This window comes from Canis lupus, chromosome 12 (genome assembly GCF_011100685.1).
Source record: "Canis lupus familiaris isolate Mischka breed German Shepherd chromosome 12, alternate assembly UU_Cfam_GSD_1.0, whole genome shotgun sequence".
Taxonomy (NCBI): Eukaryota; Metazoa; Chordata; class Mammalia; order Carnivora; family Canidae; genus Canis; species Canis lupus.
In genome coordinates, this window is record NC_049233.1 from 35,569,635 (window position 1) to 35,587,646 (window position 18,012).

At 38.5% G+C, this 18,012-nt stretch overlaps 1 protein-coding gene across 3 annotated transcripts in view; it reads left to right on the forward strand.

Annotated features, from left to right (window-relative positions):
• Positions 1-18,012, forward strand: part of KCNQ5 (potassium voltage-gated channel subfamily Q member 5) — a 505,347-nt gene that overhangs the window by 471,083 nt on the left and 16,252 nt on the right. For all 3 annotated transcript variants that reach the window (XM_038554513.1, XM_038554512.1, XM_038554514.1), the window contains one exon: positions 7,197-7,305. In XM_038554513.1, the coding sequence (XP_038410441.1) occupies positions 7,197-7,305 (109 nt within the window). The remainder of the gene's footprint in view (positions 1-7,196; positions 7,306-18,012) is intronic.

The following is an 18,012-nucleotide window of genomic DNA, read 5'->3' on the forward strand; positions in this document are numbered from 1 at the left end:
TTAAGGTGTTGGGAAATGTTCATGGGGAAAGGTAATTGAAATACAACCAGCCACAGAAGGAAGGAACCCTTGGAAAATAAATTATAATTCATAACATAAAGTAATAAATTAGCTATCATCACCATGAATAGTGACCATTTTAAGTGTGTGCCCTATAGCATAATGGAAATAGAATCATAATATGCTTCATTTAAATTCCCAAAATAAAAATATATTGTGAACTTCTAGCCCTCACACTTTTACTGTAAGAATTACATTGTAATAGTGGTTTCCTTTAAGTTCGGGAACTTGGGAAGATTTTTTTCCTTCACTCTCGTTGTTTTTATATTTTCTAAATACTCTATTTCAAAAAGCATATAATTTTTTTGTGATAGAAAAACATCTTTAGGGATCCTGGGTGGCTCAGTGGTTCAGTATGTGCCTTCAGCCCAGGGTGTGATCCCAGGGTCCTTGGATTGAGTCCCGCATAGGGTTTCCCGCATTCTCCCTCTGCCTTTGTCTCTGCCTCTCTCTCTGTGTCCCTCATGAATAAATAAATAAAATCTTAAAAAAATAGAAAGAAAGAAAAACATCTTTAAATTTCTTATGAAATTTCAAAAGTAATACAAATCATTTATAATTTCAAACCCAGTACAGCTAATTTTATTTTTATATATTCTGTTCTAGCTGGTTTTCTTTTTTATATATTATCATACATAGTTATAATCAACATGAATATTTATTTCACATTTTAATCTTACTGAACATTTAAAAATAAATACTTTCTTATTATTATATACTACTCATAATTATCTTTTTTATAGCTGTGTAGTACACCATTATGGTCAAATACTGTAATTTACCATAATTTATAGTTTCCTACTTTGAGACATTGAAATTTCTACAACTATTTCTCTACAATGGGCAATAATGCAGTTAACATTATTGCATTAAGCTGCCTTTATTTCCTTTTTTAAATTATTTTCCCAAGAAAATTTCTCTGATATAAAGTTATAAGATTGCTGATTATAAAATTTTGTCCAATTTACATTGTCACTAGCAATGTCAGAGTATACCAGATTTATCTCAATTTTGTTAATATTAACTATTATTATTTTGCTAATTAAATTGATTTAAGTCCATACTTTCACATAACTTTATATTTTTTTATTCTAGTTAAATTAAATAGTTTTTTGTCATTTTTGATACCAGTGGTCTCTTCCGATTTATAGTTTGGATTGTGATCAATTCAAATAAGCTCCTTATGTATTATAAATATTAAGCCTTTGTTATATCCTTCCATTTTCTTCCCAATCAAGCATTTTATTTTGCATTGTAATTTAGTTATTTCAGGTACTAACGTTCTCTGTATTCATGATCAAACTGTCAGCTGTCCCCTTTATAATTTTTTCTACTGACCCAAACATCAGGGCATTATCATTCCTCTGCAGATAGAACAAATGTTTTCTGCTATGTTTTGACAATTTGATTTTATTTTAATCTATGAACATATAAGCTTCTTATGCATAAAAACAGTAGTGACTCCTTTCAAAAAAACGGTGCCAAGGTTTATAAAGAGTGAAGTTGTGAGGGCACCTGGGTGGCTCTGTTCAGCAACTGGTTCTTGAATTCGGCTCAGGTCATGATCTCAGGGTCATGAGATTGAGCCCCAAGTGGGGCTTGATGCTCAGCAGGGAGTCTGCTTGAGTTCTCTGACTCCCCTTCTCCCTCTGCCCCTTCCTCAGCACATGCATTCTCTCTCTCAAATAAATAAATAAAATATATTTTTTCAAAGAGTGGGCTTTCAGATGACTGAGAATCAAAGCAAGAAGTGGGATTCTGAAAGATCAGTAAAATGAACTCTTGCTCCCAGGGCAGCCCAGGTGCCTCAGCGGTTTAGCACCGCCATTAGCCTAGGGCATGATCCTGGAGACCCAGGATTGAGTCCCACATTGGGGTTCCCTGCACGGAGCCTGCTTCTCCCTCTGCCTGGGTCTCTGTGCCTCTGTGTGTGTGTGTGTCTCTCATGAATAAATAAATAAAATCTTTAAAAAAAAAAAAAGAATTATTGCTCCCATATTACCAATTTGTCAAGGGCTATTTTTAATTTAATTTTTTTGTTTTTCTATGATGCAATCATTTCCTCTTAATCTTGTGGAGAACCTGTATTGTCTCAAATTGTTCCCATGCAAAATATACTAGTGGAGTCAGGGGAAACATGGAGAATTAGTCCAAAACCAATGGAAGATTAGTCAAACACACTCTTCAGCTCTGGCTGAGAGAAATAATGGAATATCATTTTTCGGCCAAGGTCCAGCCCTCAGTTTCCTCATGTTATTGGTCCTGAAGGCTTTCTTTGTATTGAGGGCTTTTTTTTTTTTTTTTTAACACTCCTAAGCTGATTCTAACATGCAGGCAAAGTAGAAAACCACTGTAATCATTTCGTCAAAAAATAGAAAAAGAAATCTAATCTATAAGAGGAGATAATCAAGAGAAAGAACTAGAAACCACTTCTTTTCTCATAACTACCTGAATCTTAATGGCAGAATTTCATAGTGGGAACAGAAAAACGGTCTTTGGATATAGCAGAAGATTCCAGAATGTTCTTTACTTCTTTTCTCTTCATCATCTAAGGCTCATATAGTATTTTCCAAACTCTGTGAAATATATTTTCCAAAACGTAGGAGAACAAAATATTTGAAAGCAAATTTTGAACACTGCTAATTAAAAGAAAACAGGAGAGGGTTGAGAGTGATAAAGGGTTGTATTTTAAACTTCTTTTTTCTCCAGGCACAGATCTTGCACTGGGGCAGGCTCACCACCTGGGAGGATTGTTTACAGAGAGCAGAACTTTGGGGAGCATCTCACTCTATTGGCATCTTGCTTTTCATTATTAGGTTTTGTGCAGACCAATGCTCACATGACCTTAGACACCCATAACCTACATCTCCCAAAATGCAAGGGCAGAGGGGTAGATGTGTGGTTGGAGAGCAGAGAGCCAATGTTGGCTGAAAATGTAGCCCCACCCAGGTGCCTTAAAATTCATTAAGGGTTTTAAGCCTCTAGGAATCATGTGGAAAACATGTAACGTGCTATTAACTTCCCGGGAAAGAAAATAGACATCTCAAGATAGTTATGAAGGAGAAAGACTGCATTTTCCCCATTTTTGTGGCTTTGAAATAAGGAGAAAAAATTCCTAACTAAGCCCTTGCATTAATATATGCTAGCAAAGATATAGTTCCTATTCATTTGTTCTGACCAAACCTACAAAAAGTATTTTTTAAGACTAAGAATTTATGTCTTGAACAATCAAGTTATTGATGGTATAATAGTATTCCACAATAAGGTACATTTGGATACGATGCAGTTGGTGACTGACTCCTATCTTCTTCCAGCCTGTTCCTAAACAGAATGGCTAGGCTGGGGCTCTTATTGGGGTACAGAACAGGAGCGAGGTAGAGCAGCATCAGGCTGGAAGGAGATAATTTTGGAAGTTCCCAGTTTCATTTACAGTCAGAGTGAACATTATGGTTCTATTATCTTTACATCTGTGCTTAATGTGATAGCACACACTTGCTGATAAAGTTTTCCATTAACCTCATAATGAAAGGATCCTATATTTTTTGTTGTTTACTTATTTTGGACACACATAATTGTGTTATGGTTGATTGTATGGTATTTTCAAGTAGATAAGTCTTAGGTACAGGCATTGCAGGATCCACCTTCCTGGTAGCCTCTCCAGTGTTCCCCAGTTTTCTGAAATAAAAAATGGGACTATATTAGAAGTGCCTCTCACTAGAGTTCAGATGAGGGAAAGCAGTCACATGCCTCTTTTTTGAAAGGCAGCATAAAATACTTTTGCAAAGGGGGTACCTGGATGACATAGTCAAGTGTCTGACTTTTGATTTAGGTTCAGGTCATGATCTCAAGGTCATGGGATCGAGCCCCATGTCAGGCATGTGCTCAGTGTGGAATCTGCTTCAGATTCTCTCTCCTTCTTCCTCTGCCCCTCCCCCATGCTCTCACTCTCTTTCTCTCTCTCTCTCTAAAATAAACAAATCTTTAAAACGATGCTTCTGTAAATCCTGTACCAGGAATTCAGGTAAGTGTGTTACCTGATATTTCCTTTAAGGAGCTAACATTTGGGTATCGCAGAGGGTTCCATAATGGCACCTGGTGACCATCCAACCTATATGTGAGCCCTCTACATCTCTCACCCCACACACACCCTTCCTGCAACCCCAGGGTAGGTGTATTCCTAAGTCTCCTTTAGCGTATGCACTGGCTTAGCACATGGCCATGGTAAGCACGCTCCCCTGAATACAATTCTCACTCAGTGTTTGGGGTCACTTCACCTGAGACCATGAGAGCCAGTTACACACAGCCACATGGATGCAAATGTAATGCAAGAGAAGGGAATCCAAATGGCAATAAGAGAGAAGAAAGACAAATCTGGAAGGAGGCAGAAGGGAGACTCAAAGTCAGGCAGCGTTGAACAGTGTAGCTCCAAAACCCAACTGCCTAGATTTAAATTCTGGTTCTATCACTTATTCTTCATTTGTACTTGAGCAAGTTTCTTAACTTTCTGTGCCTTACTTTCATAATCTGTAAAATAGGGGATAATCATGCATACCTCTTGTGGGGGCTTGAAGCAATTAACATTCTTGGCACATAATTATATTTCCCTCAAAGCACTTACTACTATTATTATCATCATCATTACTGTCCTTGAGTGAAGGTTTGGAAACAATGAAGAAAAAATTTCCCCATTGTGTTAGTTTCCTAGGGATGCCATAACAAATGACCACACACTGGGTATCTTGAAACAACAGAAATTTATTCTCTCACAGTTCAAGAAATCAGGGTGACTGAAATCAGGGTTGGTTCCTTCAGGAGTCTTGGAGGAAGAAACCATGCTATGTCTCTCTTAGCTTCTGGTGGTTGCACAAAATTCTTGGTGTTCTTGACCTATAGATGCATCAGTCCAGCCTCTGCTTCCATCTTCGCTTTGTTCCTGTACCTTCTCCTTTTCTTATAAGGACACTTCCATTGGATTTAGGGCCCACCCTAATCCAGTGTGATCTCATCTTGAATCTTACCTTCATTATATCTGTAAAGACCCTTATTCCAAATAAAGTATATTCTAATATTCCAAGTGGACGTGAATTTGAGGGCCATACTATGCAGCCTACTATACCAACTGAGAGCAGGTTAGAATTGAATCAGAGGAAGAAATTGCAAACAGTCCCTAGAAGAATGTCATCTAACTTTGAGCCTGTTATGCACTCAAAGGGCCGGGTTGTGTAGGTGGTCAATCGAATGAAATGGGCCAGCTACCCTCAAGCTCATCCCTGAGTCAAACCAAGTGTCAGATAGAGTTAATATGTGTACTCTCATTTAAACTTTGGCAAGCTTCTCTGGAGAGAAGTTAGAAGCTGGGATAGGCTGCACTGACAAGGCAGCACACGCAGGGAGCTCTTTCCCCTGCTCTTCCCTGACACATTGCATGCCACTGCTGAGCCCACGCTGGAACCTTGAATGCATCCTAACACTGGGGGATGCAATGTAAAGAGCCTCGGGGAACTGGATTTTAGTAACATGCTCTGCAACTCACTCGCTCCACTGACCACTTTGTGGCCTAAGGTAAGATACTAACCTTCTCTGAGCCTCCATCTTGGCTTCAAAAAAAAACAGGTATAATATCACCACTAACTTGTAGAGTGGCTCTAAGTAAGAAGACTAACATTTGCAGAAGCTTCCCTTCAGTGCCTGGCATGAATTTCAAAGAGTAGTTGCTGTTATCTTCATTATTGTGAGGTGGTAGCTCTGTCTCTTCCTCTTACTAGGTTGAGGATAAGAAGGACCAAAAGGACCATAAAGCAGGGCTGTGAGGACCCATCTACATCTCTCCTCATGCCAATCCTTCCAGTCTGGCCGCTCAGTAAACTGAGCAATGACACAGTAAATAGCTTCACTCAATGATACACCAGCTGCAGTCCAAATATAAGCACTGCTTCAGTGAATGGGCTTCTAATAGCCTTTCAGGATTTTGAACCCAACCCAGACAACTCATGGCAAATTCTCTTCTTTTCATGACTTAGGAAATGAACACTGCACAGACCAAAGGCAGCAGAAAGCAGTATTAGTGCTTTAGTGTATCTCAACTTTAAAGAGGCTTAAATAGGATTTGGAAGCTATGTAACTTGTCTCTCATGAGTGTGTTTTTATTACTTTATTTACTTGATTACCAAGGTAATACATGTTCATTGTAGTAATTTTAGAAAATATAGCCAAGGAAAAAGAATAAAATCATTATTAATCCCAGATAGATATATAGATTGTTAAAAAATAATAATTTGTGACATTTCTCAGTCATTGGCCTTCAACGTCATTTTTAACAGCTTCCTAATATTCCGTTATATAAACATACCAATATTTATTTAACCCACTCACCCATTCCAGAATTTTTTACTTGTTTTCAATATCCTATTTCCAAAAACAAAGCTGCAATGACATGAGTTTATTCTTTATGAATTTTATAAATCTTTATTAATTTGGTATTTATTATAACCCTTCCCCCCTTTTCTAAACTTTGCAATCAACCCGAAAATTAATTTGCTCCATTTATTAGAAACTGATTTTATTTTCCAGTCTGAAAATCTCCTCAGCTTTGGCTGTATTATCTTAAGCAATCTCTCTTCTGAGCTGCCTGTGCCCAGTAACTGATAAGTAGTCAGTGTTCTTGGACATGGCTGCTTACACACTTGTTTGGGGCATGGGGCTAATGGGGTCAATGTCATGGGCTTCAAGCTCTATATTTACAGGCCAGTTAGTTAAGTATCCAAAGACTGTTTGCCTAACTCAAAACAGCTGTTATTTAAATGCTGGCAGTTAGTTTCAAAAGAACTGGGCAAAAGAGCATGGGTGGATCAACACAAATCCATCACCACTACTGGAAAGACAGTGTGTCAACAGCTCCATCTTCCCCATGGAAAACAGCTCAGAAAGGTATTTGTGTCAAATCACATAAAATTAATAAGGTTGTAGAAAACAGGAGAAGGAACAATATTGAGAAAAACAACTGGCTGACCTTATACATCTCTTGATTTATAAGCTTAGTCTCTGAGATCCCCCCTATTCCAATGTGAGACTGATTCAGCAAACATGTGTTAAGTTGCTGGTAGTGGTATTATATAACTGGCAATTTTCTCTTGCAGCTGACACAGCGCTTGGCACTGATGATGTATATGATGAGAAGGGATGCCAGTGTGATGTATCAGTAGAAGACCTCACCCCACCACTTAAAACTGTCATTCGGGCTATCAGGTTAGTGGAAAACCTTTGACAAAATGAGTCAGAGACCTACCTCTGATTATTTGAATTACTATATTGCTAAGTTATTTTTCTTACAGGTAAACTTCCTGAAATAATTAGTTTCTCTGCTTCTATTCATTCACATGCCTATTAAATTCTGAAATAGGGAACCCTTGGTGGCGCAGCGGTTTAGCGCCTGCCTTTTGCCCGGGGCACGATCCTGGAGACCCGGAATCGAGTCCTACGTTGGGCTCCCGGTGCGTGGAACCTGCTTCTCCCTCTGCCTGTGTCTCTGCCTCTCTCTTTCTTTCTCTCTCTCTCTCTCTCTCTCTCTCTGTGACTATAATAAATAAATAAATAAATTCTGAAATATATTTTCTTAATACAAAACTCTACTGTGTTTGGCCCAAAGTGTGTTATAAAAGGAGGCAGGATTTGAAATGGCAGGCCATGCCAGCGAGATTCCATGAGAATTGGCTTGTCCTGAGAATTTGTGGCTTTCAAGACATTTCATGTATAGATGCAATTGGATTTTTTTAATTATTTTTATGATTTGATGCTCTGCTCCATGTTCTGTTTCTTTTATCAAAGAAAAATTCCACTGGGTTATTTCAAAACAGGTTCAGTTCTAAAAAGGGGAAACCTAAAGTCCTCTGCAGTGACTTGTTCCTTTCTGGCTGAAATGTAATGTTAAATGGTGATCCTTTGTTTTATTTAAATCCCAGTTAGTTATCATACAGGGTAATATTAGTTTCAGGTGTACAATATAGTGATTCAGCATGTCCATACAACACCTGGTGCTCATCACAAGTGCCCACCTTAATCCCCATCACCTATTCCACCCATCCCCTTACCCACCTCCCCTCTAGTAACCATCATTGTGTTCTCTCTCTATAGTTAAGAGTCTGTTTCTTGGTTTGCCTCTATTTTTCCTACGATCATTTGTTTTGTTTCTTAAGTTCCATTTATGAGTGAAATCATTTGGTATTTGTCTTCCCCTGACTGACTTATTTCACTTAGCATAATACTCTCTAGCTCCATCCACGTCGTTGCAAATGGCCAAGATTTCATTCTTTTTATGCTGAGTAACATTCCACTGTAGGCAGGTAGATAGATAGATAGATAGATAGATAGATAGATAGATAGATAGATACCACCTCTTATTTTTTTTCTCAGATTTCGAGTTAGGGTTAGGATTAGGCTTAGGCTTAGGGTATATGTCTGGTATCCTGCATTTCAGAGATCTCTCCAGAGGGTTATTTATAGTTAAGGGTTAGGGGTTAGAGTTTGGGAGTAGGGTTAGGATTCGGGTTGGGGTTAGGGTTAGGTTATGCGCCCAGCCTCCTGCAGTTTAGAGATCTCTCCAGAGAATAAAACCCCAGACTTCTGCTGGAATGAGAATACAATTGGCAGCCATCCACCGAGATGAGGCAAGGAGGGCATTTGGGGCTCTAAATACTCTTTAAATAGATATTCAATTTAAAAGCTGATGTTAATATGTTTCCTCTTCCAATGGCAAAATCTAAAAGAGTACCCAAAGCAACTTACATTTGCATCTCCATGATCCACTCCCTCCAAAATTTAGGATCTGGACTAAATAAACTGCTGCAAGCTCAGCCTGCCTAGTTTAATCCCTTTGGGAGAATTTTAATCTGTCAGTGAACTCCAAGTGACTTTATTTGCAAAGAAATACCTCTGATCTTTTTGGCTGTCTCTACTCTTACCAAAAAGCTGGAAGAAAACTTAAAATATCCAACCCAACTTAGCTATCCAGATACTTAGTCTAATTTCTGAGATCAGCATGACTGATTATTTACTTCTATTTTTAGTTGGTCATTTTGTATCATTAGACATTGCTTTACTTGATGTTTGGGAATCACCGGGAAAGCAGGAATTAATTATAAAGATTTTGATAAATGTTTGTTAAGGCAAAGAAAATCATGGTTAGTAAAAATGCGTACCCAAGAAGATACTTAAACCTTATCTGTAATGACAACCAAAAAAGAAGTGAAGTGGAACCCAGTTACTTCCCAATAGAACCCTTGAGCAACAAACCCTATGAGTGAAGGACCATACCTTCTTATGTGTCCTGGACCATCCCAGATTATGCCTCTTGTCTCATCATAATTGTTCATTGTTGATACTACCTGTTTTTCTCAAAGTATCCCAGTTTAGACAGTTGGCTTGATCAACCAAGCCCTGGGGAGCCTAGAAGCCTTAGGTAATATTTAAGCCCAGAAAACCCAAGGATTTGTAGTAAAATGATGTTTGAAGCCTTCAGTTACAGAAAGGATCTAGAACTGCATTATATTATGGCCAGCAGCCACATGAGGCTAGTTAAATTTGAATTAGTTTAAATTAAATTTAACTTAAAATCCAGTTCATCAAAGGCACTACCCACATTTAACATGCTCAATAGCCACTAGTGTCAACTGTACTGGGCACAGAAGATATAGTGCATTTGCATCATTGCAGAAAGTTCTATTGGACATTGCTGGTCAAGAAGTCACCTTGAAATTCTTTATATTCATTCATTATATCCCACAAAGACCCTAAAGCAAAGTTGGGGCAATTCATCCACAGATTGGTCCGACTTGCAACAAGTACCATAAAGTCTTATCTAATGGGAACAGATTAGGTTTCCTAAAAGTCATACTTAACCCAATTTGTTCATTTCCCAAGACTTTCTGAAGCTTTCTGCTTTTGCCTCGCAACCTATAAAAAGAATTGTGAGCCGCAAGAAAGAAAATGAAATAGGTTTATGCTGCTAGCTAAGCACTTTAGCGGAAGCTTAAGATTTACTTTTATACCATCCTCTTGAAACTTGCCTGACTTTTGTAAAGTCCTTTGCAGAATTCCCTTGCTTTTCAGAATTATTTCACGGTTCTTACTTTTAAAGGGCTTTATTATTTACATGTATGTTCTTTTTGTGAATCTCTGAAGCTTTTTGCTTGCTCCTTTGTGACACTGGAGGGGGATGTTTTCCTCCCCCATATCTTTATTCTACTTAGTGGGTTTTTTAAACATCACTTCTAAGTTCCCCTTAAATTTGTGAATTCTCTAAAAACACAAGAGCTACACTCAATAGTTAATAACTTAATTGGAAATCTTTGACTCTTGATACTACTTAATTTCTAAAAATACATGATTAGAAGACCAACCAATACAACTGGCAGTTCTGAAAAGGAGTTTGCTTGTATAAATCCCTAAATCTTATGCAAAAGTGTCCTTTTCTTGAGTTCAGTTAAATAAATAAGCTGTATAGCAGGTGGCAAGAATGTCCCTTGCCAGACATACCCATTTCTAACAGCTCACCGAAAGTGGTATTTTATATATATGTGTGTATATATATATAACATATATATATATGTTACCGACTGCAAGCGTGAACCATCTATTATTCATCTCTAAAACAGCAACTTGGTTTCGGCATTTTCCTTGTTATTTTTTGGTCGTTTGCTCACTTAATATGAATAGTTGACTATGCCTTTTGTCCTCCAGTAGTTCTTACAGTAATAATAATAGTCTCCTAAAAGCCAAATTAAAAATTAAGATGTCTAACAGAAAATAATCATTCCACTGCAAAGATGACAGCATGGAAAACAAAACCACTGCATCCTCAGAGAGCAAAATTGATGTTCTTATTTGGGTTATTAATATTTATTAAGCATCTACCATTTTCTAATTTCTAGTTGTTTTTGAGAGTAAAAATTATCTGAGATGACTAAGGCCACTGTCTGAACTTGCCTGGATTATGTTACCCAAAAGCACTTTGAGACCTTTTTTTCTTTTTAATAACTGACATCACTTTTTATAGTAATGAACAACAGCTATTCTTAGACATTTCCAAAATATGTCTTAAAAGTCAGAGGAATACTTAGTTTTGTATAATTTCTCCAGGATTATCACAGATCATTCTCAAAATATTATTTAGTGGGAGTACACAAAGTTGCTGGAAATGTGTTTTAAACTCATTTCTGGGAGTGAAGATGGTACTTATTTTTAACAAAAGTTCTGTATCTTGTTAATTATTTAATACAAACAACGTTAAATTTCTTTTCATTCACTCATAGAAATTAGTTTCTAAATAGAAAGATGAGGAGGTCCACGGTGGCTCCATCGGTTAAGCATCTGCCTTCTGCTCAGGCCATGATCCTAGGGTCTTGGGAAGGAGCCTTCTGACTCCCTGCTGAGCAGGGAGTCTTCTTCTACCCAACCATGAGGCAATGTCCCAGGTAGACTTCTCCCCCTCCACTTCCTTGTGCTCCTGTGCACGTGCTCTCTCTCACTCTCTCTCCTCCAAATAAATAAATAAAATCTTTTAAAAATAAATAAATAGAAGCATGATATTAGCAGGGAAGTAAACAGATTGACAAGCAAATTGATAAACTCTTGAACATTCTACACACTCACATTTCATCGTATCATGATGTATTCATTTGCTAGGGCCACCACAACAAAATACCACAGACGATATGGTTTAAACAATAGAAATTTACTTTCTCACAGTTCTGGAGCCTGGAAGTCCAAGATCAAGGTGTCAATTGGGTTATTTCTTCTCAGGCTTCTCTCTTTGGCTTGCAGATAGCCACTTTCTCACTGTGTCCTCACACAGTCTTTCCTTTATGCTCTCACATATCTGTGTCCAAATCTCCTCTTCTTATATTGACACCATTATAAGAATGGCATCTTCTAATAGCCCTACCCTAATGGTCTTATTTCAACTTAATCACTTCTTTTAAACCCTTGCCTCCAAATACAGTTACAATCTGAGGTGCTGGGGCTAGGGCTTATATGAACTTTGAGGGTACACAAATCAAATAACACATGGCAAGATACTAGTTTTCCTGTCACTGTTTAAAAATATTTTCTCAGGCACAGTATCAAAATTTTCAAATTAAAAATAAACCCATCAATTACTTCAGATATGTTCCCTCAGAATAACAAACATCTGGATATTTGGGAATATCTAAAGAGGTTGGCTGTTACCTTTCAAGCTTGTACTTGGCACTGTGTAAATACTACATAAGTGAGAATCTTGCACAGTATTTCTCACAAAAATTAACATAAAATTATTAATTCAAAATAATAAGTAATATAAATAATACATAAATTTTAAAAGTTATATCCAAGTCTATATTTATAAGAGTTTCAACATAATAATTTTTATAATAATTTTTTATTTGAGTATAGTTGACACACAATGCTACATTATTTTTAGGTGCATGATATAGTGATTCAACTCCTCTGAACATTATGCTGTGCTCACCCCAACTGTTGCTACCATCTGACACCATATAACACTATTACAGTATATTGACTATATTCTCCATACTTTGTATTTATTCACATGACTTACTCATTCCATAACTGGAAGCCATACTCCCATTCCTCTTCACTCTTTTAGCCCAGCCTCTCACTCCACTTAACTCTAGCAACCATCAATTTTGCTCTGTATTTATAGAGGTGATTCTGCTTTTTGTTTGTTTATTCATTTGTTCCATTTTTTAGATTCCATATATGAGTGAAATCATATCGTATTTGCCTTTCTCAGTCTGACTTATTTCACTTAACACTGTACCTTCTAAGTTCATTTATGTGTCACAAATAGCAAGATATTATCCCTTTCATGGCTGCATAATATTCCATTGTGTATTGGAACATATATACCACATCTTCTTTATCTATTTGTCTATGGATGGACACATGGTTTACTTCCATATTTTGGCTATTATGAATAACGCTGCAATAAACATAGAGGTTCATATAGCTCTTCAAATTACTGTTTTATTTTCTTTGGATAAATAACCAGTAGTAAAGTTGCTAGATCGTATGGTATTTCAAACTTTTTGAGAAACATCCATACTATCTTTCTCAGTGGCTGCACCAATTTACATTTCCACCAAGAGTGCACAAGTGTTCCTTTTTGTTCACATCCTCATCAACTTATTATTTCTTGTCTTTGTTATTTTAGCTCTCAGAATAATCATCTTTAAAAATAAAAAGAAATGTTTGTATTTGTTTTCCTATACTGAACTAACTAGATAAATTCTTAGATATGCATATCAAGGCATCATAGAAGTACTATGTGAAGAATTTATTAGGCAATTGAAGAATGAGCTCTGTCTTAAAATGATGCAATGCAAACCTTACCTGCCTCTTAGTCACATTTTTTTATAGAATTACTCTATCTAAGATCAAGGCCATTCTTAATGAGATCCTCAACAACTGTTCTCTTGTGAGCTTGTTTTATACAGCTATTTTTGTCAGTTGTCAAGAAATGAATCAGAATATCATACAACCTGTTGTTCTTGTAAAGATAACCAAACAACCCAATGGAGATTACTCATTATTCTGAACAGAAATGACCAAGAAACTGTTGACTGTATCACATACTTAATTTATCTTAATATATCTATGCAGTAATCACATGTATGCTGTGTTTCACATGTTCACAACCTTTTATTTCCCACACCAAACCAGCCTTCTAGGAAATAAAATTAATAAATAAAGTCTGGGATGAAAACTCAAAGAAATCTTCAGTTGAAACTGCAGCCAGGGGTGCCTGGATGGCTCAGTCAGTTAAGCAGTTGCCTTTGGCTCTGGTCATGGTCTTGGGGCCCTGGGATTGAGCCCTGTGTCAGCAATCCCTGCTCGGTAGGGAGCCTGCTTCTCTCTCTGCCCCTCCAGCTTGTACGCTTTCGCTCTCTCTCACTCTCTCTCTCTCTCTCAAAAAAAATAATAAATATCAGAAAGGGAGACAGAACATAAAGACTGCTAACTCTGGGAAACAAACTAGGGGTGGTAGAAGGGGAGGAGGGCGGGGGGTGGGAGTGAATGGGTGACGGGCACTGGGTGTTATTCTGTATGTTAGTAAATTGAACACCAATAAAAAAAAAATCTTAAAAAAAAAAATAATAATAATAATAATAAATAAATAAAATCTTTATAAAAAAATAATAATAATAAACTGCAGCCAACCATTAGCTAATTCTACTCCCAGCCCCCCACCCTCCTGGGAGCTGCTCAGAGAAGTTATCCAAGAAATGATAGCCTCTGTGCAACCTTGGGCAACCCATGTCACTTCTCTGTGCCTTGTTTCCTTATTAGTGGAATGAGGAGGGCAGTAGTATTGACCTTGTAGGGTGGTGAGGATTAATTGAATTAACATCTGCAGAGCACGTAGAACAGTGCTGGGCACATGATGGGCACTGTATAAATGCTCGTATAGCCTGCAGGTGTCTGGGCTCCTTCCTGCCTTCCCAGCATGCAGCCTGCTCAGGCCAGACCCTCTCCTTTCTGAGCTCCACTGCCTCCCATGGTATGTCATGGAAGAAGAGCGCTTCTTGCTCTCCTCTGAAGGGTGCTCCCAACTTACAAACGTCTGTGGTCTAGCCTGCCTGCACCCCCTTCCCCAGGAAGCACTTCCTATTACCGCCTGAAGCTATGTCCTCACCACCTGTGCTGGGGAATCACTCAGAGTAACGCCACTCAGGGCTGGAAGAGCAATTTTTCTACCCAACCATGAGGCAATGTCCCAGGTAGACTTCTCCCCTCTTCTTCCTCCAGGTGAGCTTGCTGCCTTCCCAGGCACCATCCCAAGAAAAGGACTGTGAAAGGGAGAAGTTACCTCTCCTCTTCCTCCACACCACCACCCCCCCCCCACCTACACAGAGGCCTGACTATAAACTCTTTAGCTCCTCCCAAAGGATCAATTCATTCACTCTAAAACAAACAAACAAACGTGGAGCTTCTACTCTGCATTAGACACTAGGATGGACATTAATAAGAAAGATGGATCCCTGCTAAGAGTCTGGAAAGGCTACCAGCAAAGTACAGAGTCAGTTATGATGCAGAGCAACAGATCACTAAAATAGTAGAAGTCCAAGATATTTGGACAGACAGAATGTTGTCACTTATGGGGAGGCTGGCATCCAGGAAGGCTTTCTGGAAGAAGGGGATCTGAGGCAGAGATCTGGTGGCTTTGTAAGTACTAGCTAGGTTATTATAAGGGGTGTGAGTTTAGACTGAGGGAACTGCGGTTGCTGAGAACCAGATCTGAAGATAGCATTATAAAGTATATGTGCTGGTACAGGGTGGAGAACATAGGGAGGAGCAGGAGCCATTATAACAAGCAGGAAGGCTCATGGAGGCTAAGTACAGAAATAAATCTGTCAAGACAGTACTTTATTCTAATACTTAGAACAAAGACCAACTGCAAGGAACGAATTGAAAGAGGGACCACTGTTGTTACAATACCTGGATCTGCTGGTGACCAGCCATTCGTGATAAAGAATCGCGAAGAACAGACTTCAGAGCTCTTCAGACATGAGAAAATTATAGGATTTGGATATTTACTGGTTGGAGAAGACAGAGTAAGAGAACAGAAGGAATCAGGATGGTACATCCGGAGGGATGGGAAGGGGGTTGGTCACACGGAGTCTGGCTTGTGGGAAGAGTGTGCATTGTTGCAACTGTTGATTCGCAGGATCACAGCAGGGGCCCAGCAGGCAGGTGGGGCCCTGCACCAGAAGCGCAGGAGAAAAATCTGGAATGGAGACTAACTTGGTAGTCATTGGCACAGACATAGATGCTTTGGGGAAGTGTCACTCCAAGGAAAATGTGGGAGTGAAGACGGTCACCACAGAATTTAAGGCTCATAAAGCTTTAGGGAGCTGCAGACGGAAGAAGGCTCTGGTGAAGACTAACACAGCAGCCAGACTGCCCGGCAACAGGGCAGTGTGTCAGAGGAGGGGCCAGCAGACAGTGCTTCAAGCCCCAGAGCTCTACTGTGTTCAGTGCTGCTAAGAAGTCAAGAAGATAAAGTGTGGGAAGGTCCTTTGGAATTGGCAAAGAGAAGGTCATCAGTGACTTTGGAGAAAAATTCAATAGAGGCAAAAGGATTCGAAGCCAGATGGTAAACAGAACATTTTTCTAAATTATCTACCAGAATCTTTCACTCTAATAAGAACATAGATAAAATGTCAAAAATTTCTTTGCAACTAGCAAAGACTCATCAACTCTTCTCAAATTGTTCCCATCTGATCAGCAAAGAGAAGAACGGTGATGACTTGTCAGAGTTTCTCAGGCAGGTATGCAAATCAGGCCTTGCTATAACCCTGGGTGGGGTGACAAGATTTTCCAGTTTTCTTACTCTTGTTTTCTGCCTATTCTGAAGGGCATATGCGGGACCATTCCCTGAACTGTCCCCTACAATGCATTTTCAACGCTGAATCCTTCCTAAATCTCGCTCTATAACTCAGACAAGAATACTCCACAAATAGAGAAGCAGAGGCACATGTTTGCCGTTGTGGGTTTTTGTTAAATCTACAAGCTGTTTAATCATCACCCGTTCTTAATTTTGCTGATAGCATCTCTGCTATTTTAGCAGAGGTGATGAGTCTTTGTTTGCAAGTCACCGTTAAGACATTCTTGACAGCCAAGTCTATGGCATGTTACAGAGTAAAGGATGCTGCTAAGAAGAACATTTTATGGATCACTTAGCACATATTTTTAAAAACAGCTAATATATTCCCTGGAATATTCTTTTTGTTTATTCCTGTTTTGAAGATAATTGCTTGTGGCCACATTTTGCTCTAAGGCTGCATTAAACTAGTGTTTTCACTGAAGACACACTTTGCAGCATCTAATTTCTAACCTTTTATTTGGTTATAATTTAAACTGAAACTCCTATTCATTGCTATGACTAAAAATATTCAAGAGCAATCAATGTGTATGGGCACTTTATTTATTTACTTCTTCATTTCATACTTTAAAGTTTATGCAGAATTTTAATACTCCTAGGAAAGCAAAATTCCCAAATTTAGTTATCAGATCAGTGCTCACAAAAGCCTAAGAGGAGAGTTAACCATTTGCAGACTGCCTGAACCCAGAAGTTCTTGCTTGCGTTCTACTCTTCTTATGCCCTTAAAAAAAAAAAAAAAATGTATAGGAGAGCCTACCAAATCTTGAATATAAAGCACAATAATAGCAAGCATTATTACACCCAGTGTGCCAACAGTGTGGCCACAAAACTGGTCCTGATCCATAAGTCAGCCAACTGGGACCCTTCTGGGGTAAGGACATCAGATAGACTGTGTACAAGTGGTGCTAATTTACATGTCTCCATCAAGAACTGAAAGCCAGAAGGTTGGTAAGTGCATCCAGGAACTCCTGGGGCTCCTTTGTCACTGGCTAGTAGCCCAATCTAAGATGAAAGAAAGGTAAACAAGTCTTGGATATATAATTCTATAATTAGTTTTGAAGGGTTTTCAGAGTCTAAATACTGTATACACAAATGCAAATGTGCATTATTGAATCATATTTATGTATTAACAGAGAAGTAACATTAACAAATTATCCAAATAAAGAACACATATGCCTTTAATAGTGACCCAAAAATATCAAGTTCCACAGTCCTAGCTATCTGACAAGTTTGCTCTGTGATCATTATCGTTCCCTGACTAATCTCTGAAAGGCAAAAGAGGGCTACCTTGGGGAAGTTTTGGTAATCTGAAGGCCCTGGATCCCCTTCCAGAATGAGCCCTAGGACCCTTGCTTTTAAGGCAGATAGATGCTCTGTTTCTTGGAGAGAGAAAGAAGTCAGGGGTAGAATTATCCATCCTGGGAAAGGGGGTGGGGGGTTATGGAACGCAAGTCAGTAGAGTAAATCAACCCAAGTAGCCAAAGAAGAGGGGTCAGAGGGAGAATACACATTAC